Source organism: Cynocephalus volans, chromosome 1, assembly GCF_027409185.1.
Source record: "Cynocephalus volans isolate mCynVol1 chromosome 1, mCynVol1.pri, whole genome shotgun sequence".
Lineage (NCBI taxonomy): Eukaryota > Metazoa > Chordata > Mammalia > Dermoptera > Cynocephalidae > Cynocephalus > Cynocephalus volans.
The window spans coordinates 43,710,432-43,738,023 of record NC_084460.1 but is presented as its reverse complement, the minus strand read 5'-3'; the positions used below and the strand labels follow the sequence as shown (position 1 = coordinate 43,738,023).

The window sequence follows — 27,592 nt, the reverse complement described above, 5'->3', positions numbered from 1 at the left end:
ATCACCCTGTCTAGGTAGGTGCCTCCCTATATTTCTCTAAAAGAACACCCTGTTTATTTCCTAGCTGCTATTGGTTATGTTTTTGTTAGTTTAATATCTCTCTCCCCCAACTAGAAGATAAGCTTCGCTAAGGATGGAACTTCATCTTATTCACTGTTTTATCCCTGACATCTAGCATAATGCGCAGTACATAGTAAGCTCTCAGTAAATATGAGTAAGTTAAGTGCATAAATAAAGGAATGAAAAAAAGACTTGAGGATTACTCGTGAGAGAGACTATATATGTGATGATTGTCATTCATTTGGTGAATAAAGATTAGGAGAGAAGGTCTTTTGGGGAATGTTGCTGATGATCAGTTCAACTTGGGACATGTTTTTGAGGTGCGTGTAGAATTTCTTGGGACGATGTCCACTAAGCACCCCACATGGATCTGGAGTGACCTGAGAAGGAAGGTTATGACAAGAGTCATGTTTCTGGAAGTTTTACCATACACAGGGTATAAGATGATTTTTGCTATAAGTAAATAAAGACCAAATTCAACGTGGTTTGAGCAACGTGTCTGAGATTGGGCAGTCCCCCGGTTGGTTGATTCAGCAGCTCAACCGCAGCATTAAGGATCCAGGTTCTTTCCATCTTTCCATCCACCATGATGGCATGGTTTCCCTCATGGGTCCAAGATAGCTGCCATAGCTCTAGACATTGTGCTCTCACAACAACATCCACAGGTCAGAAGAGCAGAAGAGGTCACTTTCCTTTCTTGTATCCTGCTTTACGAGGGAAGAAAACTTCCCCTGAAGCTTCCAGCAGACTTCCATCAAGTCTTATTGGTTAGAAATGTGCTGCATGCCTGTTCCCCATGATTGGCTGAGGCATATTAAGATTTGCCCATTGGGGGTGGGAAGGGGTTCATTCTTCCCAGAAGCATATGGTGGCCAAACAGGATTTTGATAGGTAGGAGGAACATTGTTGTTGGTTTGCAACCAGTGGTGTCTTCAGTGGACATAGAGGATAAAGCATACAGAGCATACTTCTGCCAGAGAAGGCCAGTAGGAAGAGACTGTGCAAGGGGATGGGGGCAGGGGCAGGGCACCCCTAGCACTGGCTGCAAAAAGTATATTTTAAGAGGGAGATAGATAACACTGCTGAGTGCAGCTGAGTAATCGAGTAAGGTAAGGATGGAGACACAGCCATTAGATTTGGACTTGGATGTCCAAATTGTTGACCTCGATGAGAGCACTTTCTGTGAAATGATGGATTTCTCTGGAATACACACCTGCATCTCCACTCTTGCTGCCCAAATCCATGCATCACCATTGCTTGTTTGGATTCTTAGAACAGCTTCTTCACTGATCCCTTAGCCTGGAGAAGACTAGTATTATATCGTTAATGATTTTCCATACTGAGCTGAGCAAATTATAATTACTTCAGTCAGCAGTAGGGAGCCACTTGGAGGTGCTTGAGCAAGGGAATAACTTGATCATAGCTGCCCTTTATAGAGCTTAACCCGGCAGAATGTGCAGGATAGAATGGAGGCTGGTGAGTCTGGAGTAGCCTCCCTAAGTCCTTTGTTTTTGCCTGTCCTGCAACTGTAGTGTTTTTGCCTGTCCTTCTAGTGCTAGGGCCCCAGTTAACATTTGGGGACCATGCCTCCCCACTCTTAGTCCATAAGGTTTGAAGGAGAGGGGACCCGCCCTCCCCTTCTCTCTAGTGGAAGACGTGTGACCCAGGCCTGGCCATTCAGAATCATTGTGATTGGATACATGACCAATCCTGCCCAATCAGTGATAGCCTTCTAAGATGGACTCTTTCTTTGAGCACCTCGATTCAGCCATGCTTGAAGTTAGATAGACTTTTTACTTAGATGAGCCAATACATTCTCTGTTTTGCCTGTACTGGTTTGAGTTGGATTTCTGCCCCTTGCATTTTAAGGATCCTTGAATAATTTGGAAATTAAGTAATTTGAGAATTCTGGAAACCGACAGTGGAAGAGTCAAGGTTGACCTTGGAGGTCTCCTCATGGGAGGATGGTGGGGGTTCTTAAGATTAAGTAAGTATGGGAAGCAATCCAATTATTCACTTGTTCTACAAATGTTTGTTGAGTACCTACGTGGTGCCAGGTTCTATTCGAGACTCTTGGGATACAGCAGTGAGGAAGATAGATAAAATCCCTTGCGTATACTAATGTATAGTCTAGTGGCTCAGGAAATGTTATCTATGCTTATTCCGTTATTATGATTATCATCATCATCTCCATTTATAGATGTGGTCACTGAGACCCTGAGAGGTGATGTCACATGGTCAGTGAGGGGTCAATTGGAGATCAGACTTCGTCTCTTCATAATTTCTAAATTGGCTCTGGGGGCCGGCCTGTGGTTCACTTGGGAGAGTGCAGTGCTGATAACACCAAGGCCATGGGTTTGGATCCCTGTGTAGGGATGGCCAGTTAGCTCACTGGCTGAGCGTGGTGCTGACACTACCAAGCCAAGGGTTAAGATTCCCTTATCGGTCATCTTTTTAAAAAAAAGAAAAAAAGGTGCTGATAAATTGGCTCTGTCCACCACACCAGGCTGGAGAGAGAGAATACACTTGTGTGGAAATGACTTCACGCTCCAGAAAGAAAGCTACAAATCGGTTGAAAGGAGTAGAATAGAAATTTTCTACATAAAGGTTTCAGGACTACTCTGTAAGGTAGAAATGTGATCAGAAGAGGATGAGATTTGATTTGCAAGTTTTAGGGCTAGTTTTAAAGCTGGTCTTTGAGATCAAACTAATCAAGGCATTCTGAAAAGACAGGTGTTTGTGGCAGGGTCTTAAAAAAAAGGGAGAGCTATTGGTAGGAGATTGTATAAGTCTGTGGCTGCCTAAATCACTCTCTGTACCACATCCTCAATCAGGCACTAACATCATTTTGTTCTTTTTTTATTTGTTGGATGCTGATGGGCATGGGGGAAAAGAGTCCTGGTTAGTGTGACTTGACAGCTTTTGTTGCTGCAGAAATCATTAGCCCCCTGCTAACAGCACCCAGACCTGGCAGGTCTGCAGGCTGGAGATATACACACAATGGTGCATTTAAAAGAATTCTCCAACAGGAGCTATGACTCATACACATTTCTGCTGGCACAAATAAAAATACCTGGAGTGAAAGATGAATTAGTCACTGGAACAGTTTGCTTTTGAGAACTGAGACCCCATGGTTGCCCTTGTTCCTCATTAGCTTCTGAAATTTGGAAACTGAACCTCTAAACTGATGCACACCAGGGATGTGAGATAAAGCCTGATTGGGTAGGTGAGGAATTGGGGGGAGAGTGTGGTCTCAATGGAACAATTACAAGAAGGATGATACTCTGTTTAGGACTTGACTCCCTTGGGTAGTATATGTGGTGCTGTTGCACAGGTTGTCTACAACTGGCTCCTGTTCTGATTGGCCTTTTCCTGGGTTGTTCATTGGGACCACCTCTAAACTAAAGCTGTTCATTCATTCACTTTCTCAATCAGTCTTTCACAAGCAAGGTAGTGTGTTAGGTTCTGTGTGGGACCCTTCTGAGTGGATGAGAAAAAAAGCTTACCAAGGAGTTAAGACCAGGAAACATGGCTTAACATAAATGTCTACATAGAAATTTAGAGAAAGGAGACGTCTCTTTTTTTTTTTCTAGCTCTGGGATTGGCAAGCTGCAGCTTGTAGGCCATCGTTTTTATACATAAAGTTTTATTGGAACACAGCCACACCCATCATTTACATATTGGGCTGCTTTAGCACTACAACAGCTGAATTGAGGAGTTGCAACAGAGACTGTATGACCCACAAAGCCAAAAATATTTGCTATCTGGCCCTTTACGGAAGATGTTTGTCAACCCCAGTCTAGCCCATAAAAAGGGATTTGTGATTGTAAACAGCAGAACTCACTCTAGTAATTTTATTAATGGTTTGAGGGGAGTTCATAGAATCTCATGGATGCCCAGAAAGCCAATTTTAGAGGCCATGCCACCAAGAACAATGACCCCTCGGTAGCCCCACTGAGCACACACATCCCAGCTGGCAGTACTGACTGCAGTAACTGAATACCAAAACCTCTGCTGTTGCTGCCCCCAAAGCTGGACGTCTCTGACATCAGGTAAACAAGATGTGACAAACCCTATTGCCCAGCCATTCCATTTCTGTTAGGCAACCTGAAGACAGTTTCTCACAGATGCAAATGGAAATATGAATGAGGAGATTCATCACAGCATTGCTTCAAGGAGTTTGGGGCAATAGTGTCCAGCACTGGGAAATGGATAAGTAGAATATGGTTTACTTGGCTAAGGTTAATATTAGTCATTGTAATAAATAGACCCTAAAGTATAGAAAGGGTGAAACCCAATAGAAGTTTTATTGCTCACACAAATAGCTCAAGGTGAGTGTTACTGACCAGTAGGCTGGTTCCTCTCCATGCAGGCATTCAGACCTAGGTGGATCTGCCACCTTCAACCCATGGCTTTCATGGTCACTCTGGGGGGTGTCAACCCAATCAGCTAGAAGGGAGAGGAGCAAATAGCAGAGGGTGTGGGAGAGGTTTCACGGGCCAGGACTAGAGGTGATGCACATCTTAATCTGCTGGCATCCCTGACCTAAAACCCTGTTTTTGGCTCCACTCACCTGCAAGGGAGACTGGGAAATGTGGTCCTTCATGTGCCCTGGAGGAAAAGGAAACTACATTTGGGGAGTAGCCAGCAGTCTTTATCAGGGTGTACATGCAGACAATGGAACACTCAGCATTGAGTATATTTACAAAGAGTAACAAGGAATGATCTCAAAAACATGATGTTGAGTGAAAAAAGTAAGATAGCCTGGGAAGCATACCATTTATATAAGAATTTAAAAACACACATAAAAACTACACTGTGTCTTTATCGCTTTATATATTTTTTACTATGTCTATTTGGATACACATATATCCAAACAAGTGTATGGCAGATGGATAGAAAGAACATACTTTAAATATACCCAAGTGGGTGTCTGTGGGGGAGAGGGAAATCAGAGGAGTTGGAGATGGGTGATGAAGGCAAAAATAAGAAGTGAAAATAAAACAAAACCAAGGCCATACTCAAATGCTGCTGATGGTGTGCCTGAGGAGTGTAATCAACCGATTCTGTGCATCTGAGATCCAAACTAAAGGAAGGGGAAAAAGCAACGTGATAAGGAATAAAAGTCATATACATCCATTGTAGAAAATCTGGGAAATGTAAAAAAACTATAAAGAAGAAAAAAAATAACCATAATCCTGCTCCCCAGATGTAATTACTCTGTTATTTTTATATATTTCCTCGCTACCTTTTTTGTATGAATAGGTAACATATATTGACAATATTGAGATCACAATCTACATATATTTATTTATTGAGGTACATATTCAATAATTGATCAATTAAATATTCTGCTCTTTTCCTCCCCATTTATCCATGATCACAAGCATTTTTAAATTTTAAATTCTATTAAATATTCTTTCGTTTTAAAACCTGCAGCACCTAGTATTCCCAGGGTCTCCCATCCAAGTACTAACCAGGCCTGACACTGCTTAGCTTTTGAGATCAGATGAGATTGGGTGTGTTCAAGGTGGTATGGTCGTAGACTATTAAATAATTCTTTGAGAGTACACTTTATAATGGCTAAATAATTTTCCAAATTGTGGATATACTGTAACATATTTAACTATTTACCTATTAGTGAGAATTTAGGTTCTTTCCAATATGGGGCTGTTATAAATGATGCTGCAATGAATATTTTTGTGCATCAGAATTTGTCTGAGTGTGTGATTATTTTCGTGGTTTAGATTGTAGTTTAGAATGAGAATAACTTGGTCAAAGGATATGACTGTAGGCATATATATTTATTTTTGTATATATTTTTCATTTTGTATATATTTAAGGCTTTTGATGCATTTTTAAATAGGGAAACAGAGAACACATAGAAAAATGCATAAGATATAAATGTAAAACAACAAATTATTATAAAGTGAATCCCTGAGAAATCACTACATGGGTTAAGAAATAGAACACTGCCAGCCCCCTAAAGCCCTTGTATGGCTCATCCAAATCCCAGTCTCCTCCCAACCTGAGAGGAAGCTACTGCCTTGGTTTGTGCAGGAAATTTTCTTCTCTTTTCTTTATAGCTTCACCATCCAAATATGCACCCTTCAGCACCGTAGTTTAATATTGTCTGCTTTTGCGCTCTACGTAAATGGAATCATATAGAACGTGCTCTTTTGTATCTTGCTTCGTTGGCTCAACACTACGTTTTTAAAGTTCATCCAGGTTGCTGCGTGGAGCTGTATGTGGTTCTCTCTCTGCCACCTCTTCTCTTTCATTTTCTCTAAATCTATGTAAGATTTTCCCTCTACTTCACTTTCACATTCCTGAGAATCTAAAATTGAGTGGTGAGGGAAGGAACTTCTTTTCACTTTTTTCAAGCATTTTGGGGTCTGTATGACCTTGTTATGTTCTCACTCTCCCTTGGAGAGCTGGCAGAGAGGGGTTCTTAATGTCCTCATTTAACAGGTGAGGAAACTGAGGCTCAGGGTTCTGAACAAAATGACAGAGCCAGGACTGGGAACTTTGCCCTCTGCCCATTTCACGAGGTGAGATGTGGTCACAGGAGAGTCCATCACTATGTCCGGTCTTCTTAAAGGAGCCAGGGAAACTGCAAAAACGATTGCAAACGGGCTCTTTCTACACCTGTTCTGGTGCCCGCTCACTGGCTGCACCTGCTGTGAACGTTGGTGGCCCAGGGCTCTGTCCTTGTCCTCTTCTCCATCCTCATGCCCTGCCTGGGTGATCTCACCCAATTCCTTGGCTTTGATCATCACCTATATCCCGACAGTGCCTACATTTATATCTCTGGGCAGACCCCTCCCCTGAGCCCCAGGATTGTGTATATGACTGTCCACTTAACATCTCCACTTGGTATTTAATTTGACAACTAACATAGCCGAAACCAAATTCTCCATTCTCTCCACCAAACAATGGAGAAGATGTCCTCCCACAATCTTCTCCATCCTGGTAATGCCAGCCCCATCCTTCCAGCTTCTCAGACCAAAAACCTTGGAGTCATGTTTAACTCTCTCTTTTACCCTCCGTTTTTCAGCAAATCCTGTTGGCTCCGTCTTTAGAGTATATCCAGAATTGACTGTTTCTCTCCATCTCCTCTGGGATTACCCTGGTCCAAGCCACCAATGTCTTTTGCCTGGACTACTGCAGTATCCTCCTCACCAGTCTGACTGCTTCAGACCTCATTCTCTTGATAGTCTATTCCCATAGGACCATCAGAGGGATCCTGTTAGAACCTAAGCTCATCTCTCTCTGTGCAGAAAATTCCATGGTTTCCACTTCACTCAGAGAAAAAGCTGAAGTCCTTACAGCCACCTACACAACTTGTACCCCAGGCTTCCCTCTCCTCTCCAACTGCATCTCTTACTACCTTCCTCCTTGCTGTTTCTTCAACTAGCAGGCACACTCCTGCCTCCATGTCCTCGCACTTGCTGTTTCTGCTGCCTGGGACACAGGCAGGATCTGCTCCTTTGCTTCCTTGCGTTCTTTGCTAAAATGTCACCTCCTCCATGAGGACTTCTGTCACCCCCTGGAGATGTGCTGGCCCCAGCTCTCCCTGTTGTCTAACCTGCTTAGCTTTCCTCCATAGCCCTGATCTGGAAGACTTTGTCTTTGACTTATTGGGGTCTTCGCTGACCATCTCTTCAAACACTAGAATGTCAGCTCCAGGAGGGCAAGGATTTTTATCTATCTTGTTCACTACTCTATTCTCAGTGCCCAGAATAGTGCCAGGCATTTATGGTGAGGTTTCTCTCAACCTGGAGTCCACAAGTACTGGAGATATTCATTCATTCATTTAATATTCATGTGCCTGGCACTGTTCTAATATGAGGAAAGCAAGAGTCTCATAGTCCACTGGCAACACTGAGAGGTGGCTTGGCCTGGATTTAGGGTCAGATACACCTGGGTAGCAAAGTTCTGGCCAGTGGAGTGGGAGCGGAAGTGATGTATGAAACTTCTAGTTTCAGTCCTTTAAAGGACCATGCATTCCCTACCCTCCTCTTCCCCTGTCTCTTTCTGCTGTTTGGCTTGTGGTACTAGAGCAGCCATCTTAGCACCCATGGGGAGGATGACGGAGTCACAAGCTGGAAGGAGCCTGGGCCCCGACACCTTGAGGCCCCCATACCTGCCTTAAGTTATTTATACCTGGACTATAACATGGCAGAGAAAGAAGCTTCTATTTAAAAAAATCCATTATTGTTTGAGCCACACAAACTAACCTATATCCTAACTAATAAGTGACCTTTCTTGGATTCCTTTCTGAGCCTGTTTTCTCATCTGTAAAACAGGCATAATAACAATAATTAGTACCAAGAAGGGCTGTTGTTAAAATTTGATGTCATGTCTCAGTAGTGCCTGGTACATAGTGAGCACTTAAAAAATGGTAACGGTTGTTATTAGAACTTTTCCCCTCTCAGCAAAGGCTCCAGGAATGAAATTTGCCCTGGAAGTTTGGAAGACAGGCTATAGCATAAGTGACATTTGGAGAGGGTGTGGCTGTTTGGGTTTCTGCTGGCTAAAGAGGAAACCATCAGCTTTCAGTAGAAGTTACCACTGGCATTGCCAGGTGTCTGGATTTGGACTGGGCAGCTCTATTCTTGAGCTTTCAGTCCAGGAAACTAACTGGAAAAAAACCCAGACATATAAATATGTGTCCAGTATGTCTGTTGAAACCATCTGGCATCCATGGCTGCAAATTTTCAAGACACACCATCCAGGTCAATATCTGGCCTTGACTAAGTTGCAAAACTTACCTTCTATGCATCAATCTCTTTCCAAACCCTTTTCCTAACTTTTACCCCCAATCTAGCCTTCCAATTATAAACCTTAGGTCTTTGCTCCATTGGGAAAGTGTTATGGTGGAGACCAGCACTCCTGTGGGGCATCTGCATTTTAAAAAAGAGGCAGGAAGAGAGCAATGCTTTTTGGAAAGGATAGGGTGACCATATGGCTCATACTGGGATGTTATTAATAATTATTCTGGGACAACAGGCACAACCTGGGATTGTCCCATGCAAACTCGGATGTATGGTCATCCTATCAACAGAGAAATCAGTTCATCTAAGCAAGGAGAAATCTGGGGAAAGAGAACCATATCAGTAAGAATGCTTTTGGCTGTAAGGAAAGGAAACTCAAGTCAACTGGCTTACATAGTAATGCTGGCCAATTAGCTGAGTCGGTTAGAGCACAGATTTATAACCTCAAGGTCACAGGTTTGGATCCCCATACTGGCCAGCCACAAAGAAATTAACCAATAAGGAAATGTTATCAACTTATTATACAGGAAGTCTAGAGGCAGGGTCATTCCACAGTTGGTTAATTCAGGAGCTCAGTGACATCAAAGATTCAGATTCTTTCCATCGGTCACATCTGTCATTTATCATCTTTAATTGGTCAACAATGTCCTCCCTCATGGTCTCAAAATGGCTGCAATACCTCCAGGCATCATGGCTTCACCCAGTTAGAATAGCTAACACTCAACTGAGGGTTAGGCAGCATTCTGAGCACTTTGGTTCTATTAAGTATTTTAATCCACACAACCCTGTGAGTTAGGAGCTCTTACAGACCCCATTTTACAGATAGGGATATTGAAGCCCAGAGAGTTTAAGTCACTGGCATGGAGTCACACAATTAGGAAGTGGTAGGGCTGGGATTTGAACCCAGGCAGCTGGTCTCTAAAGCTACAACAATGTCCAAAGGCTAGTGAAGATGACATACACGTTAGTAGCTGAATGGGATTCAAATGGAGGGTCTTAGGCATTTCCCCTTCTACTTCCTCCAAGCTGTGTTTCCAGGGCTTTCTGACACAAATCTGATTTGGCAAAGCTCTGGAGCCCTGACTTAATCTGATATCTATTATGCTCTAACCAGACCTTGAAGCAGAGAACTCAGGAGAGATCTGCTTGCAACAGCAAGGCTTCCTTGGGAGAAGTTTTGACTTGGACATGTGGGGGTGGCTTAACGAAAACTATTAGGAAGAAAATTATATTTTGGTCTGAGAAAACAAAACCTGGCCTCATATGCAGCACTGTTCAGTTGTTCAGCTATTCTGTCCAATTCTAAGGGTGGAGAAGCATCTCTCTTCTCAGAAAGCTGCTCTTGTGCTCAGAATGGGGAAAAGCCTGATTCTGGGCAGCTGGCCTGACTTACTGAGAACTCATTTTCGTTTGGGAAATGATTGGTATGCCCGGGCAGCCCAGTAACTCATTTTTCACCTGGCTCATTCAACTTGGGATGGGAAAAAAAAAAAAAAAATCACCCTTTGTTTTTCCTTTGCTTTATCTTAATTAGTTTTTCTTTTCAACAGAGCTTGGGGAGGGGCCTTCAAATCCCAAGCCTGCAGAAGCTGATAGGGTTTCATCAGGGGATAAGGAACTATCTGTTTCCAAGCAGCAGAATATTCTCCCCCACAACTGCGAAACTTATGCAACAGAAACAAAATGGTATTTCCCACTATTTGCAAGTACATGGCAAGGGAAACTCTAAAATTGTCTCTGCAGAAGAGAATTCCCCTATCATTATCATTGCTTTTTTTTTCTCCCCCGAACTGAAAGTTTTTTTTTTTTTTCTTCTTCCTCTTTGTTCTCTTGGTGAATGTTTCCCATCTACAGACTGTTTTAAGCCCTGAGCTAAGATATGCGCATACATGGGACCCAAGGGTTCCCCACCAGATATACTGGAGGGGATGGGTGTGGGTGATGGGGAGAAAGGGAGGAGAGGTCAAGGTTGAAACGAGGATAGGAAAAGAAAGTCTCCCCCAACTTGTAATTGCTTAGTCATGTTTGGTCTAGTGAGTCTCTGCCAGGATTAGCTGGGAGGCAGCCAGGCGCTGAACTGAGGGAGTCCCCAGTGATCCCGCCAAGGCTGAGCACCCATCTGAGTCATGAGATGTGGGCTAGGCAGTGACCTGAGGCAGAGTCCTGGAGCTGTCACCAATGAACTCTGGTTTCCCAGACCCATCCCTTGCGCCCTTAGAGATGCTGTAAGGATCTTGTTTATTTACTGTTTATATGGTTATCACCCGTCTCCTCCCGCTCTGGGATGGATGTGCCAGAAAGGCAGGGGCCTGGTGCATAGTAGGTTCTCATTACATACTTGTTGAATGAATGAGGGAAGGAACTTGCTGTCTGCCTTCTTTAATTCATCATTGTCGACATGTCTCCCCTTCTGGAATAACGTCGACTCTGTGAAGGCCTGAATATTGTTGGTTTATTCACTTTTGCAGTTTCAGCACCTCACCCAATGCTCAGTGCACAGTAGGAGCTTGTGGCAGACACTTTTAGCAGACTACACTATAGTTCCCCTCCTCTCTTGATGACAGAACCCCATGTTGTTCAGGCAGCCATGTCCCCAGCAGATGAAGCAGGATTGTTCTAAGTAAATGGTGGCAATCCTTACTCTTGGTCAGGGATTATTCAAGGGTGTTACCCAGTTCTGACCTGCTGGGAGTTTAAGCTTTTTCCCCCGGATAAGAGAGAGGCATGGAAGAAAGAGAGTCCCCTTTTTCCTTTTCATTTCTGCTTTGGAGTTTTTGTGTGGGGAGGTGATGCTGCCGTTTCAGGAGCCATTGTGTGACTCTGAGGCCCCAAGCCTTGGGAGAAAAGCCCCATGATGAAGACAGCAGGGTTGGTGGTGCCTTGGTCCTCGATGACATTACCAAGTCCTCCCAGCCTTAGGAACGGACCTCCTCTGGATCTCTTGCTAAATAAACACTATGTTTTAAGCCATTAGTAGCCCTTTTCCCCCTCCTTGCAGCCAAATGCATCCTAGCAGATCCAGTACTCAATCCATGCATTGAATAAACGAAAGCCTTCACTTACTGAGCACTTACTATGTACTCTGAACACTTGCCACATATTCACTGAGGAGTCTTGCAACAGCTTTATGAAGTGGGTACTGGGATCATCCTCAGTTCACAGATGAGGAGAACTTGGCACAGAGCTTAAGTAATTTATTAAAAGTTGTGCCGTCATCACAGGGAACGGGGAGGGAGAGGGAGACACAGCCCAGAGGAATCTGAAGGAGTAACAGAATGTACAAGACATGGGGTTGGGCCAGGGATGGGCTCCATCCACAAACGTGGAAATGTTTGGATGGTCTTTTTGGCAGTGTGGGCCAATTCTCGGGTGAAGTGTGGGATCTGTGTGTGAACTTGAAGCTAACCTTCCTTCATCATGGGCTGAGAAGGGGACCAACATTTGTTGAGCGCCCACTGTGTGCCAGCTATCCGTGGCAGGTACTTTATATCAGTGGTTCTCAAGTGGGGGCAATTCTGTCCCCCAGGGGCCATTTGGCAATGTCTGGAGATATTTCTGGTTCTTACAAATAGGGAGGGATCTAGTGGATACAGTATGCTGCTAAATGTCCTACCTACAATGTACAGGATGGCCCCCTGCCGCAAGAATTATCTGACCTCAAATGTCCATAATTCTGCTTTATGTACATTTTGCTCTCACAAAGACTCCTATTTCACAGCTTAGACAACCGAAGCTCAAAGAGATGACGTGTCTTGGCCACGGTCACCCAGCCCGTTTCATTCTATGGCTCACCATGCTCTCCCTTTGTGGTAGATAGGATTAACTTAAAGATGAGGCAACTGAGGCTCAGAGAGGTGTCATGACCAGTCTACAGCAGAGCTACTTTAGAGACTTTTACTATTTCATGAGATACTTGGGAACAAAAGGCCAGCCACCTATTGGACACAATTGACTCCACCAACCTGACAGGCTCATTTACCTCACATCATTTACTCCCTGCCCAAAACTTCACTCACCCCATCAAAGCCCAGATCAATGCCACCTTGCCCATGATCCCAAAGAAACAGAGCTTTGGGAGGGCAGAAGCCACTCCACTCTCTCCGTGTCCTCAGGCACTTGTGGAATTTACCCAGAGGCCATTGGGAGAACAATCCTAGGCGCTTGGAACAGGGATAAGTAAGCAATAATGTTCTTGACCCAAAGAGGGGGATATCATATGAATCAGCTAATCCACTGCAGAGACAATACAATATCTGGTCTGGCGAAAGGGCCGAGTTAGGGATTGTATGGGCAGTTTAGCAAGTGTGGCCAGACCAAGCGGGCAATTTGCACATGAAATAATAATAATTAAGACGAACCAGCATTTACAAAGAAGTTTTTAGGTGCTGGGCAGTGTTCCAAGTACTTCCACAGATTAACACATAACACCATGCATGATCCTATGAGCTAGGCACTACTATTATTCCCATTGTATTGACGAAAACACTGAGGAGCTAGAGGCAGGGAAACCAGCCCAAGGTCACCCAAGTAGGAAGTGAGGGAGCTGGGATTGGAATCTTAGGTGACTCTAAGCCCCAGCTCCCCCTCGCCTCTTCGTACCTTCCTGTAAGGCAGGTGAGGACATTTCTCAAGCGTTTCGAGGATTATCAAGGTCACACAGAGAAGTGTGGATTAAAAGCAGGGTTTCCCAAGACTTTATCCCGGATAGTGGGTAGACGGGTAGGGGGCGTGGGCAGGGCAGCTGCCTCTCGACTACAGAGCAGGTAGTGATTTCTTCGGAGAAAGGTGTAAAGGGCAGGGTCATGGGGCAAAGAAGTTCAGAAAGAAAGAAAAAGGAAAGAAAGAAAAAGGAAAGGAGAAGAGAAGATCACAGCGAGCGCGAGCTGCGCATAGTCCTTCCCAAGGTCGTGGCAGCGCCCGGGGGCATCCAAAGAGCCCGGGTGTCCTCTCGAGGGAGGCGTCACCGTCCGGGCAGTGACAGCCCTGTTCCTTCCCGGGCCGGAGGGGTCCCGTGTGGGGGGGCGGGCTTGCCTCTGAGCGGCTCCTGTGCGAGCTTCTCCAGCCTGGTGTTTACTGAGCCTGAGCAGCGGCAGCCGGCGGCCGGACCTGCATGCGTGTGCCTGCGCGCCGCGGGTGTCGCGTGTGTCAGGGTGGGAGTGGCGTAGCCCGCGGAGGGGGGTGAGGGGGCGCCACGCGTCCGGGCGCGGAGTCGGTGCGCCGACCGGGCGTGCGCGGTGCCTGAAGCCCTCTCGGCTCCGCGGGGCCCCTTCCGGAGGTCCCCGCCCGAGCCGCGCCGAGCTTCCGACGTAGGCGCCGAGCGCCGCGGCGCGTCTCTAGGGGCCCCGTGCGCGCGCGGAGCGCCTCTGCGGCCGGAGCGCGGCGTGGCACTTGGCAGACGCTCCCTTGGCGGCGGGGGCGGCGGGCCCGCCGTCTGGGAGCCCGGAGGACCGGCCCCCTCCCTCCTCTCGTCCGGCCCCCCGCGCGCTGCCTCCGCCCCCGGCCCGGGCCGCCCGCCCCCCGGTCCCGCCCGCCGCGCCGAGCGCCGGACCCGCCGCTGAGCCCGGCCAGCCGGCGCGCCCCGTCCGGGATGGGGCGCCTGGACGCTTGAGTCGCCGTTGGGCGCGACCTCCGCGCGGAGGAAGGAACCGGCGTCGCGCGGCCGCACTAGAATGGAGGTACCCAGTGGCAGTGGCTGCAGCGACCCCAGCGGCGACGGCGCTGGGGACAGTGCCCACCCGGACCCCGGGGCCCCCGGCGCCGCTGCGCCCAGTTCCGGTCCCGGACCGTGTGCGGCTGCCCGGGAGTCCGAGCGCCAGCTGCGCCTCCGCCTGTGCGTCCTCAACGAGATCTTGGGCACCGAGAGGGACTACGTGGGCACCTTGCGCTTCTTGCAGTCGGTGAGTGTCGCCCGGGGAGCGCAGGGGCACCCTCCGTTCTGGCCGCTAGCCCCGCTGCGGTCCCCACAACCTGTGGCCGCGGTCCCAGGGGGTCTCGAGAGTCGCCTCGGGGCCCGCGGGGCGCGCAGAGAAGTGGGGAGATCCGGGCTCCTCCAGAGCTGTGCGGTCGTCTGCCTGGTCGGCCCACGGTCCAGCCCCGACCCGGGGTCTCCCGCACTCGGTTTTCCCCCGGCGCGCGCTGCCCTTTTGTCTTTTTCTTCCCCCTCCCCGCCTTTCAAATAGTTTTTAAATTAGTTACATCCGCGAGGCAGGGGCTCTGGGACCCAGGCGCCAGGAGCCTTCGCTCCTGCCTCCTTTTCCCCGGAGACAACTTCGCCGCCTGGTGCGCTACTGACTACTCATCTAGGACGGACCCGAGAAACCCGAGAGCCCAGAGTCCCTTCACGTTGAATAGAGTAGGGTAAACCCCAAATGCTGAAGAGGGACGGGGATTGGCAGAACCCCAGAGTAGGATCCCACATGCATCAGTCTATTCCTGGAGCTGAGGGACAGTGCATTTCACACTCACAACTCGGCAATCCAGGCTCCCTAACAACCTCCTAACCCCCATCTCTAAGTTGCAAAACTACAGTCTTAGACTTTGTAAAGTAACACCCGAGCGCTTGCTGGGTACCAGGCACCTTACATGTGTCATTAGCAGGTTTAAGCTTTACAAGTAGCCCATAATGTAGGGATGAATATTTCCCTTATTTTTTAGATTGCGAGAGCTCCAGAGAGGTTGAGTAACTTGCCCAGGATCACACAGCTAATTAAGTGGGGTACTGGGCTTTGAACCAGGGCAGTCCCAGCCGGTGCTCTAACCTCCTAAGCTGCATTTCTTTTCTTTCTTTCTTTTTTTTTCTGTGAGAGGGAGGAAGGTGCCACTTCCCTAGTCTCCTAGGAAGTGAGAAAAGTGGCTGGGGTTAGAGGGGGTGGGACAGGGCTAGTGCCTCGGATGGAAGTTAGGAGACTCCAGGGGCTTTGATCTTCATGCCTCCTGCTGGGACCTCATTTACTCCCCTTCTCTGCTCTAGGAAGTCTTTTAATCCTGGTTCAGGAAAGGCTGGTACGGGGGTGGTGGCTCTTTCAGAGACTCCAGAGCCAGGCTGGAGTCTCCAGCTCTCAGTCTCTGCAGCGAAGAGGAAGACTCTGTGATCCTCTGGGGCTCCCTGTGGCTTGGGGATGCAGCCGGGACTCTGTGAGATCCGAGTTCCAACAGGCAGGAGAGAGCAATGGATCCCTTCTCCTTGTGAAAGGAGGTGGGGGTGGGGTGGGGGGAGGGAGTAGTGTGGCGGCATTGAAAACCGTTTGGCTGAAGGACCCTTCTAGAGAGGCCTGTAAGAATAAAGCAGGGTTGGCTCTCTTTCCCGTCTCTTCCTCTCTCACAGTTAAAAAAACAAGTGCTCAATTGGAAGCTGGCAGTTTTTGAATTAAAGATGTGGACAGCCCTGGTGTCTCTGAGCAATGTCCAATTCTAGGGAACTCCTCACTTCTCTTTCTGAGCCACTCCCTGCCCCTCAATCTGGAAGAGAAACAGGAAACACAAACCAATTTTTACATTAATGGGAAAGAAAACATACCTCTTCCTCCCACGCCCCTGCCCTAGATGGTGAAGTTCTTTCAGAGCAGATATAGATTGGTTTTGGGTTAACTGCGGTTTTAAATTGTCCACATGTAGAGTCAAAGGAAGTTGGAATAATGGAAATTGATTGGAGTCAACGGTTCTTATTATTAAAGAAATGGGAAAAATAAAGATTATCTCCTTGACACTTAATTTGCTGAGTTCATCAAATTTTTTTGTTTTTGTTGATATGTCAGTTCTGAGATGAGCTGGTTCTGACTTTGACCTGCCTTAGACCAGTCATGCCACCTCTCCTGACCTGTTTTCTCACCTGTAAAACAAGGGGAGGGCAATCCAGGCTTCTTTTCTGCTGTGTCCTTTAGTGTGTCCCCAAGCTGATACCAGAAACAGCCTGATTGTGTAACCTGACCAGCCATACCTTGTTGTGAGCCACAGGGGTCCTCTCTCGTCTTCCCCATCAGGAATGACCCCTCAGCAACCCAAGGCATTTTCGTTTTTAAAACCCAGGGCTTAAAGCTTCAGGAACTGCTAATTACCAAGGCTTTCCACGGCAGTGAGGCTGGCAGCCTGCAGGTTGTGATTCTCTTCTGTCTTCCCACTCTCTCTTCCCAGCTTTTATACTTGCTAAGGCATTTTTTCCTCCTGCCTCTTGGCTTGGAAGAATGCGTGGTAATCCCTCCATGCTCTTAATTCCATGTGGTAGAGGCAGGCCTTAAAGGACTGCCCTTGCCTCCTGTGTCCCTGGTTGAAGGTCCCATTGACCAGTGGAAATTAAGCTGCTGTGTTGGCTGAGCATTGTGGGAGATGCCAAGAAGCCAGGTCTGGCTTCTGCCCTCTAGGAGAGGACAGTCTAGTCAAGCGTGGTAAAGTGGGTATTTAAAAAAAATCCAGCTACGAGGTTGGGCTGTGGAGCCAGACTGCTTGGGATTAAGTCCTTGGACTTGTGACCTTGGGCCAGTAGCTTAACCTTTTTGAGCCTTAGTTTCTTCATCTGTAAAAGGGGGATGATAGTAGATCCTATTTTATAGGTTTTTAAGAGAAGTGAGTTGTATGAATTGATTGATCTAAAGCACTTAGATCAGTCCCCAGCAGATAAGAAAGTATATAAATATTATTTATTGTCATTAATTATTATTATTTGTTATGTGATAATTAAAGAAATAATACAGATGATTAGGGTTATGGGATTTTAGCATTAAGAGAGCAGAGGAGTGATCAGGGAGGGCTGCCTGGAGGAAGTGAGGTCTGAGTCAGCACTGAAAGGAGGACAGGGACTCTGAGTGAGTTTCCTTTTGACCCTCTAAATTCCGGCCACAGGAACCAGCGGTTTTGTTTGGTTCCGGACTTGGGGCTTTCTGGTTCCTCCAGAATCTCCCCATCTTTCCCCACCTCCTCCAGGAACTGGGTTGCACCCCCTCCCCCATCTCCAAGGGGTCATATGAGTTTGGTGTTGTGTGTGTGTTTATTTAAGAGTCACAAAAATGCAAGGACAGCCCTCTCTTCAAGATGCTAGATCTGTCTTGAGGGACACCAGAGGTTGTGGGGGACAGTGCTCAAGGTTTTGACTCGGAACCTTGGATCTCAACATTGAGAAGCTCTGGCTGTGTGAGGCATTCCCCATGTGCTCTAGGGCAGCATTAATCATGTTGGTAACAGTGGCAGTCATTACTGTGTAGGAGCTGACACTTATTCACAATTACCCTTCTAAGCACATTGCATGTCAGCTCATTTAACCTTTCCTATGAAGGGGGTGCCATTGTTATCCTCATTGACAGATGAGGAAACTGAGGTAAAGCGAGTTTAAATGAGCTCCTCTGGGTCACATAGACAGCATCGTCAGGATTTGATCCTAGGCTGCCTCACCCCAGAACTCAGGTCTGTTGCCACTTTGTAGACTGCCTCTGGCTTATAAAATCAGGGCTTGGCACATGTTTTAAGGCAGCAGAACTGGATTCTAACCTAGGTCTGTGTAACTCTTAACCTCCGCCTGTGTTTCCTCCCATCACTTCCCCTCTGTGACTCCTGTTCTCTTTTCTGCAAAAGGGGCAGAACTGTGGAAAAATGAAAATAGCAGGTTGTCGGTTTCTCCTCTGTGCTCCTCGTTAGTTTGTTTATGGCTTGAGGGTTGAACAGGGCTCCGGAGCCAGACTGCTGGAGTTCAAATCCTGGCTTTAGCCCCCACTGACTGTGGGTGACCCTGGGCAGATCACTAATTTGCTCTGTGCCTCAGTTTCCTCACTTGTATAATAGACATAATATAGCACCTGTGTCATAGGGGTATCATGAAGCTTGGATGCGCCTGAGGTTAAAGCTCTTGGAACAGTGCCAGGCACATAGTAGGTGCTCGGAATGCTATGGTGGAGTTTTTTGGGAAGTACAGCAATGGGGGTGCAGATGAGGTGGTCTCTTTGGGGCTCGAAATCTCCCCCTTTTAGGAGGAGGCTAAGTAAGCCTTGGGCCCACCTGCCTGTTGGTTGGATTGGCTTGGAGACCCTGCCTGCAAGGAGAGACCTCAAGGGCAGATGCCCATGACTCTTATGATGGGTGTGCCATCCAGGCAGTGGTAGGAAGAGAGGGAGAGCCTGGATGCATGGGCAGAGAGACCCCTGGCTGGGGTCCGTCAGCAGCTTCCTGAAGGGCTTCCCTTGGCTGAGGACAGAGACTTGTCACTCCCAGACACTGCGAGGGTCTGCCCTGAACTAGCCGGGCTGGGGTCTCTGAGGAACAGGGATTGTGGGCAGAAAGCTCCCAGAATGCTTTCTATGGTTCTGCTTTTTAGGGGGAGGAGACCAAAGTTTTTCTTCTCATTGGAGCTCTGCTTTCCAAAACAAGAAACTGTGGTTTTGTGTTGTCACTGTTTTATTGTTTTTTAAAAAGATTCTAAACTCCTAGTCTCACACTTGGGGGTGGGGAGGAGTGGGGGGCACGTTTTTGATTCCAAAGTTATTGTGAGACAGTGACCTACCCAGACTTGGGAGGATTTTCATGTGATTCTGTTGGGAAAGGTAAGATGTTAAGTATACATAACACAATTCTTCTTTTGGAAAATAAACGATAACCATATATACACACGTATGTTGCATGTATATGGTTTCAGGAGCTTGGAGGAAAGGAGGGAATTATGTGTATCTTGTAGAGAAGGGCAAGCAAGAAGGTGAAAAAGGAAAAACTGTACTAAGAAATCCTGTTTGTAGTACCCTTTTCATATAAAATTATGCATACGTATATGAATATATAATTTTAAAAAAACCACCAACAGAAAGAATTGTGTTTTCAGCCTGCTTATTAGATTAATGCCACAACAATAGTAATAATGATTTGGTAACATTCATACATTTGCAGCTCTGTGTAAAGCATTCCCTACGTGTTACCTCAAAAGTTGCAGGTGTTCTTGTGCTTTCCATTTTTTAAATGAAACAAAGACACAGAGAGGCCAAGTCAGTTTCCTAAGATCACACAGCACAACAGAGCTGGCATTTGAACCCAGGCAGTCTGGATGCATAGCCCATTTTCTTCACTGCTACCCTGAACTGCTCCAACATGATACTGTGTTCATGAGCAAAATTACTGCCTTTGTGAGGCCTCTGGGCTGCCCACGTAGGCAAAATTAAGGCCAAAGGTCCAAATTATCTCAGCTTTAGGGTGCCAGGGAGCCTGGACCAGGTCCCGTTGCATTGAGCATCATCAGGAAGTCAGTGAAAATGTTTTGATTATAAAAACCTAAGTGTCAGCAGGAGTTAGATGGGCCCCATTTTTTGTGTATGGCCAGCAGAGCTGAGTACAGATAACATATTAGATGGCTGTTGTGAGTGTGCAGGTATTTATGGAGCACCGGCTGTGTACTCCAGGCAGTGTTCTAGGCTATGAGAATACAGACATCAACAGGGCAAATGTGGTCCTTGTCCTCATAAGAAGGACGATCAACAGAGATGCCAGAATTTGTGCATTTGAATGAGCTTGTTCTCCAAGCAAGCTTACTGGAAGTCCATTCACTATTATTCTGGTGTTTGTCCTGGTAGCCATTTATCTGTCACTTTAAGAAGAAATGAATGGGGCTGGTGTCCCTGGCTTTTGAGACTGCAGGGCACCCCTTTCTTGGAGAGTATCCCCCTTTATCAAGCCAGGGAGCTGAAGACCAGTTGCATGTGGGGCGACTCCTTCATATAAAGAAACCCACTTCCTATCTGCATCACGGCCCCCTCTCCCTTAAAGGTTTTGTAAGTGTTAAGTCTTTGAAGCAGGTCATGCCTGGCTGCAGGAGAATGCGACCTTGCAGTTTTGTGATTTCTCTAATTTTTTTCTAACAGATGCAGGCTCTCTGGCTGGAATCCTGGTGGGAGGTGGGTGATGGGCTGACCCTCAAACTAGCATGCTATGTCCCACAAGCCCAGGTCTCCAGGCACCGGGCGAGGTCAGAGCTGGTTCTTGTCCCAGAGTTTAGGAGACCTAGAACTTGAAAGCAAGCCAGCTGGGTCATTGGGTCTGATTCTCCTTGTTTTGCAGGGGAGATGAGTTGTGGCCTCCAGAGGGGAGGTGAGCACTGGTTAAGGGCAGAGATTCCGCAGCTTGTCAGGGTTCCATCCTGAGAGCACTGCGGAGAGGGCTTGGGTGGCCCCATGTTCTTTTCTGGGGATTCGTGTTTTACCAGGATCAAAGGGCCCTCTCAGAGAGGTTCTGCAGAGGGCATTTCTGGCCCTAGAAGCTCTTATGGGGCAAATCCCACCACTGTCTCACCCCTCAGCGCTATTGACATGTGGGGCTGGATCATTCTTTGTTGTGGGGATGTGTAGGAAGTTCAGTAACATCCCTGGCCTTTACCCATTAGATGCCAGTAGCACCCTCTGTCCCAGTGGGGACAGTCAAATATGTCTCCAGACATTGCCGGATATCCCCTGCGGGGTGGTGGTGGTGGTGCATCACAGCCCCTAGCTGAGAACAACTGGGCTAAAACCTCTTTTCACCACCAGCTCTGCTTTCAGACTGTTTTGGGGCATTTGCAAGCATTTGTGGAAATGTATGGAACCGGTGTGTGTAGGTGTGTGTGCATGTGTTCACATGAGTAGCATGACACGGTTTCTCTTTTCACCCAGACACAGTGCTCTCTCTCTCTGTCTCTCATGGTTAATAGTTAAGAGCACAGACTCTAGAGCCAAACGGCCTGAGCTCCGATCCTGGCTCTACCATGGTGTGACTTTGGACATGTGCCCTTATTTCTTTGAGTCCCCCATAAGGGGAATGATCGTAACCCTTCGAGGAGCGAGTGTAGTAATCCCTGGAAAGTGCCTGGCACAGGTGAGCCTTGAGGAAAGGACCTGCTGCAGGCTCACCTATCCTCCTCCATGAGGAAGCCTCAGGGAAGATGGGGAGCCCTCCAGCCTGGCAGCCCTGTGTGGACTTTTAAGTTTATTTTTATTTTCTGACTCCTTGAAGACCAGAAGGGAATCTGTCTGCCCCACTTTTGTCTTGTGGTCGGACACAGTCTGTGTTTACTCACCTGGTTCCTTCTCCAGGGTGGAACTGACAGATGATCCCTTGATTCTGGGCCAAGGGAGGCGAGGCTATTTCAGGCTGATGGGAATAGGGCCACTGAGGGCTGGTGGAGGCAGGTGGCCATCGGCTACCAGGACCTGCAGTCTTGGACATTCCCCCTTGCAGGGGAGGGTGGGCAGCTTCTGCAAGGAGCTTCTTTCAGGAGGAGCAAGGCCAGGGTTGGGGCAGGGTGTGGGCAGTCGATTCAATAAATGGACATTAAGTACCTGCTGTGTGCCAGGCACTGTGTTAGGTGCTGGCATGTGGCTGAAACAAGATGGACAAAGTCCCTGCCATCAGGGAATCTTTAGACAACACAGAAAGAGATCACTTTAAAATGACAAGAGTTGTCATATTAATGACATTCACTGAGGCCCTGTTTTGTGCCAGCTGCTGTGCTAAGTGCTTTGTATGGTTTATCTCCTTGAGCCCTTGTAATAACCTTCTGAGGTAGGTCATTATTATATCATTATTACCTTTTTTGCGGATGGGGAAACTAAGGCCCAAGAGGACTTGGGTAAGTTCCAAGCTGGAGCATGTGTGCGTGTGTAGGGACAAGTAGGTGACAGGGATGGTGGCATCTACTTTAGGTGAGGTGGTCAAGGAAGGCCTCTCCGAGGAGGTGGCATCTAAGCTGAGTCCTGAAGGAGGAGGAGGATTTAGCTGTGGGCAGAGTTGAGAGACGTGTGTTCCAGGAAGAGTGAGCAGCATGTGCAAAGGCCCTGAGGCAGGACCATGTGTGGCCTGTTCGAGGAACAGTAAGCGGCCAAGGTGGCTGGAGGGGACAGTAGGGGAGATGAGACTGGTGTGTTGGCAGGGCCAGGTTGCATGGCCTTATGTGCATGGTAAGCAGTTTGGGTTTTATTCTGTGTGGTATGAAATGCCACTGGGGGTTTTCAGTAGGGATGTGGCATGGTCCAGTTGAGGATCTGAAAACCAGGACTGCACAGTGGTCTTCTCAAGGTCTCAACAACCACCTCTTGCCCCAGGCCTAACATGCATCCAGGAAGGAGTGACCACACCTTCCCCTCCCTCAGGTAGATTCCCTGCCTACTCCCAGGCTGCTGTGTGACCTGGGGCTGCTTTTGTCCTCTCTCTGGATCTCAGCCTCTCTTTTATTGTGTCATGGAGTAAACAGGGCAGGCTCCCTGGAGGAGGCCAGCTGAGCTGACCACACCCAGAGAAGATTTTGGGCCCCTTGTTGTGGCCAGGGTGTGGACAAGACGTGAGGTTAGCCACCTCTGGGCTGGGAGGGCTGCTAATGTGAGATGGGCCCCTGCTTCCTGTGTCAGGGGAAGGCACCCCTTGTTTTCTGTTCAGGAAACTAATTTGCATGATTAAAAACTGTTTGGTGGGACCCGTGACACCACCGACCACTCACAGCCATCATAACAACTCCTTGCTGTGCGATATGAACTCTTACCTCCACCCTGTGGGGGATGGGTTTTCAGACCCACTTCCCGGGTGAGGAAAACTGAGGTGCAGAGAGGGGAAGTGGCTTACCAAGGACACACAGTTGGGAAATGGCCAGGATTACTGTGGGTGGCTCTTCTGCCCTCACCCCTGCCTCCCACATTCTGTCTTCATACACAGCCAGAGGGATCTAGTTAGAACCAAAGCCAGTTACCCCTCACTCAGAGTAAAAATACTGGCCTGGAACGTCCTGCGACATCTGCCCCTGTTGCTGCTCCCATCTCCTCTCTTACTACTCTTTTTTTCTCATACAGTTTTTTTTTTTTTAAATTGAGATATGATTCACATGCCATAAACCTCACCCTTTCAAAGTGTACAATTCAGTGGTTTTGGGTATATTCACCAAGTTGTGCAACCACCACCACTATCTAATTCCAGAACCTCCTGTTACTCTTGCCCCATCCCTCTTTCCCCTCCAGCCACGTGTGCTCTTTCTCAAATGCACCAAGCATGCACCTGCCTTGGGGCCTTTTCACCTGTTCTGTCTGGAATGTTCATTCCTCGGTCTCTCTGTGGCTCACTCATCACCTCCTTTAGGCTTTTGCTCAAACATGATGTTCTCTGCCAAGTCTTTTCTGAAATCCACCTCCCCCACCCCCGCTTTCTATTTCCTTTCCCTGTGTTATTTTTCCCCACTAGCTGACACACCAGACATTTTAGTTATGAGAAGTCTTCAAAAAGTTCATGGAAAAAATTCCTATTATCTTTTAATTCTATTTTTCCATGAACTTTTTGAAGTACCCTTGTATGTATTATTTATTGTCTCTCCCCCTCACTGGAATGTCAAATCCACAAGGATGGGAATTTTTATCTGTTTTATTCACTTTGTCTCTCTGGCACCAAGAACAATGGCTGGCGCATAGTAGGTGCTCATTAAATTTTTGTCGAATGAAAAAAGTGCTTCTCCTTTGTATACACGCTTATGTTTTATTACATAATATGATTATTTTGAATTGCATATCTGCTAAGTATTTTTGTGCAGACTTTTGGGGACCCGGGACTTAGATAGGCTGGTGTTCTCTAACAACCAAAGATATGTAGGTGGGTGTGGGCTGAGGGGATTCAGGACAGGAGAAATTTCTGCAGCATAGCGTAGTGCTCAAGTGCTCAGGATCTGAGCCACACTTTCTGGGTCTGAATCTTGTCTCTGCTTCTCCATGGCTGAGTGACCCTGAGCAAGAAGCTTCTTCTCTCTGGGCCTTGGTTTCCTCATCTGTAAAATACGTTGGGGACACTTGGCTCAGTGCCTGGCACATGGCCAGGCCTCAGTAATAGGTAGTGGATCTTTTTTAAAAAATTATGTTAGATTCCTATCATTTCCTACTTTTTGCACAAGGACAGTTATAGCGTCTCATCTTCAGCACACTGCCTCAGATCCTTCCTGGGACTTGAAATAACAACTTAATTCATTTTGACCAGTGGCCCCTTGTCCTGAACGATTGGTCTCTGCGCTCCAGTGGCAGTTGGGAACAAGGGCATCTCTGGGATGACTGCAATTTGGAGCTAGAAGATGCTATCCACTCTCCTCTCCAAGGAACCCACCCAAAGATGGGGGAAAAAAAAAAGGTCAATTTCTCAAAAATACATTAAGGCCTTTCCCATTCCCCCACTGCGAAGTCCCTCCACAAACCCAAAGGGCACAGAATAAACTGCTCCCCACTTGCTGGGTAAGCTGTTACATGTCCTATTTCATCTGCATCCTCATAGTTTTGCAGATGAGGAAACCAAGACCAAGAAAGGTGAGGTCACTTGCCTGAGATCACACAAAGATGGTATATTAGTTATCTATTGCTGCTTAACGAATTACTGCAGATGCAGTGGCTTAAAACAGCTCCTTACACCTATTTATTATTTAGCAATTTCTGTGGGCCAGAAGTCTCAGCACAGAGTGACTGGGTTTTCTGCTCAGGATCTCACGAGGCTACAATCAAGGTGTTGGCCAGGACTGTGATCTCGTCTGAGGCTTGTGGAAACGGGGGGGTCAACTTTACATAGTTGGCAGAATTCAGTTCCCTGTGATTATAAGACTGGGATCCCCATTTTCTTGTTGGCTTTTGGCTGGTGTTTGCCATCACCTCCTAGAGACTGCCCTCAGGTTTTAGCCCTGTGGCCCTCTTACAACATGGCCACTTCTTCGCAGCCAATGGGTGAATCACTTGCTTCAAATCTCTCTCTTAGAAAGGCCTAGTACTCCTCCCACCCCCTAACCGTTTTTTCCCCTTAGTTCTCTTTTAAGGCTTCACCTGATTAGATCAGGCCCACCCAGAATCAACTTGAGTTGGGACTTTAATTATATCTGCAAAATCTCATTATCTCTGTTATTTACCATAACCTGATCACAGTTATATATCATAACCTAAGCATACTTAACTCATATTTACAGTCCCATTTACATGAAAGAGGAAGGGGTCCTAAAAATCATGTACACAGGGGGTAGGAATCTTGGGGGCCATCTCAGGATCTGCTTACCAAGTGTGGTCCATGGTGGATGTGAACTCAGGATGGTCCCATTCCAAAGCCCATGTTCTTGACCACTGTGTTTTATTTACTCCTTCTCTGGCCCTTCCCAGAATTGCCCCTGAGTGAGGTGGGCTGATTGGCTGGTGGAGTCACTCGGGTTCATTTTGATAGAGGTGGGGCTGGTGAAATGTATGGTGGGATGCAGTTTCCTTTTGGACAAGACCTGGTTTCTCTAACATGGTACACAGACCCCCAGCATCTCTTGATATGATTTGCTGGTTGGGTTATTGAGGATGAGCCCACAGCATTTGCCCCCCTTGGTGCCTCCCTCCACCTAGGGGTTTGGGCTCAGACCTGGCCTTGGGGTAGGTGTCTGACTTCCCCTCCCAAGATACTTTTATGCCAGATGTTGTCTCCTGTTTACTCTGAGGGTGGGGCAGGGAATGAGGAAGCCATCTGGTTGTATTGATTTCCAAATATTGAAGCATGATAACTTATTGTTTAGTGATTTCTAATTTAATTTTGTTGTGTTCAGGTTTTCGGCTTCTTGAAATTGATTGAGCCTTGGTTTATGTCCCAGCATATGGTCTGCCTTAGTGACCATTCCATGTGCATTTCAAAAGAATGCATATTCTGCTGCTGTTGTGTGGAATGTTCTACAGATGTCATTTAGATCAAGGTGGTTGGGAGTGTTGTTCAGGTGTTCTATATCCTTACCGGGTTTTGGTCCACTTGCCATACCAGTTACTGAGAGAGGGCTGTGGAGGTCTCCAACTATGATTGTAGATTTGTGTATTTCTCCCTTGAGTTCTGTCTGTTTTTACCTTGTGTATTTTAAAGTTCTATTGCTGGCAACACAAATTTATGATTATGTCTTCCTGGTGAATTGATCCTTTTGTCAATATGAAATACTCCTTTCTACCTCTGATAATATTCCTTGTTTTGAAGTCTGTTTTGGCTGATATTGCTATAGCCATGCCAGCTTTCTTATGTTTTCTGTTTTCTATCTTTTTTCTTTCAGCCTTTTTGTGTCTTTTATATTTCAAATGCATCTCTTATAGGTATTATATGGTTGGGTCTTGCTTTTTAAAAAATCCATTCAGACAGTCTCTGCCTTTTAATTAGACTGTTTAGCTTACATACATTTAATGCAGTTATTGACAGGGTTAAGTATAGATGCAGCATCTTGCCATTTCATTCTGGTTTGTTTGATGGGTTCAGTAACAATCATAGAGGTCCCCTTCCTTTCCTGTCTGCACTCTGCTGGAGGAGGGAGGAGCAGAAAGTGGAGGTTAATTGAGTCCAAACTCCTTATTATGGCTTAGGAGGTATTATGTGATCTGGCCTCTGCTCACTCTGCCAACCTCCTTTCCCCCCTTGTTTATTGAGCCCTGGCTCCTCCAGCTTTCTTTCTGTTTTTGAACTGTACTTAGCTGGTTCCAGCCTCTGAGCCTTTTCATTTGCTCTTCCTATTGTAGGGAACATTTTTAATCCTGATTTGCATCAGGGGCCTCTTTCTCTGCCAGCTCTTAGCTCAAGTGCCACTTCCTCAGACAGCCTTTTATTCACTTTCTCTACATCACTATTTTCTTCTACGTTATCACTGTCTGAACTTATCTCGTCTATTTACTTTGTAGTGTCTGTCTCTCCCATCAGAATATAAGTCACATGAGCTCAGAGCCCTTGTCTGCTGCATTAACTGACATGTCCCCAGCACCTAGCACGTAATAGGTGCTCTATTGGCATTATAGGTGCTCTGTTGGCATTTGCCAAAG

At 47.0% G+C, this 27,592-nt stretch overlaps 1 protein-coding gene and 1 pseudogene across 1 annotated transcript in view; one reads left to right on the top strand and one right to left on the bottom strand.

The window, feature by feature from the left end:
* Positions 1–5,490: 5,490 nt before the first annotated feature.
* Positions 5,491–5,607, bottom strand: LOC134364974 (5S ribosomal RNA; annotated as a pseudogene).
* Positions 5,608–14,417: 8,810 nt separating this feature from the next.
* Positions 14,418–27,592, top strand: part of PREX1 (phosphatidylinositol-3,4,5-trisphosphate dependent Rac exchange factor 1) — a 180,006-nt gene continuing 166,831 nt past the window's right edge. The window contains exon 1 of the mRNA XM_063091280.1: positions 14,418–14,734. Within this exon, the coding sequence (XP_062947350.1) occupies positions 14,507–14,734 (228 nt within the window). The 5' untranslated portion in view covers positions 14,418–14,506. The remainder of the gene's footprint in view (positions 14,735–27,592) is intronic.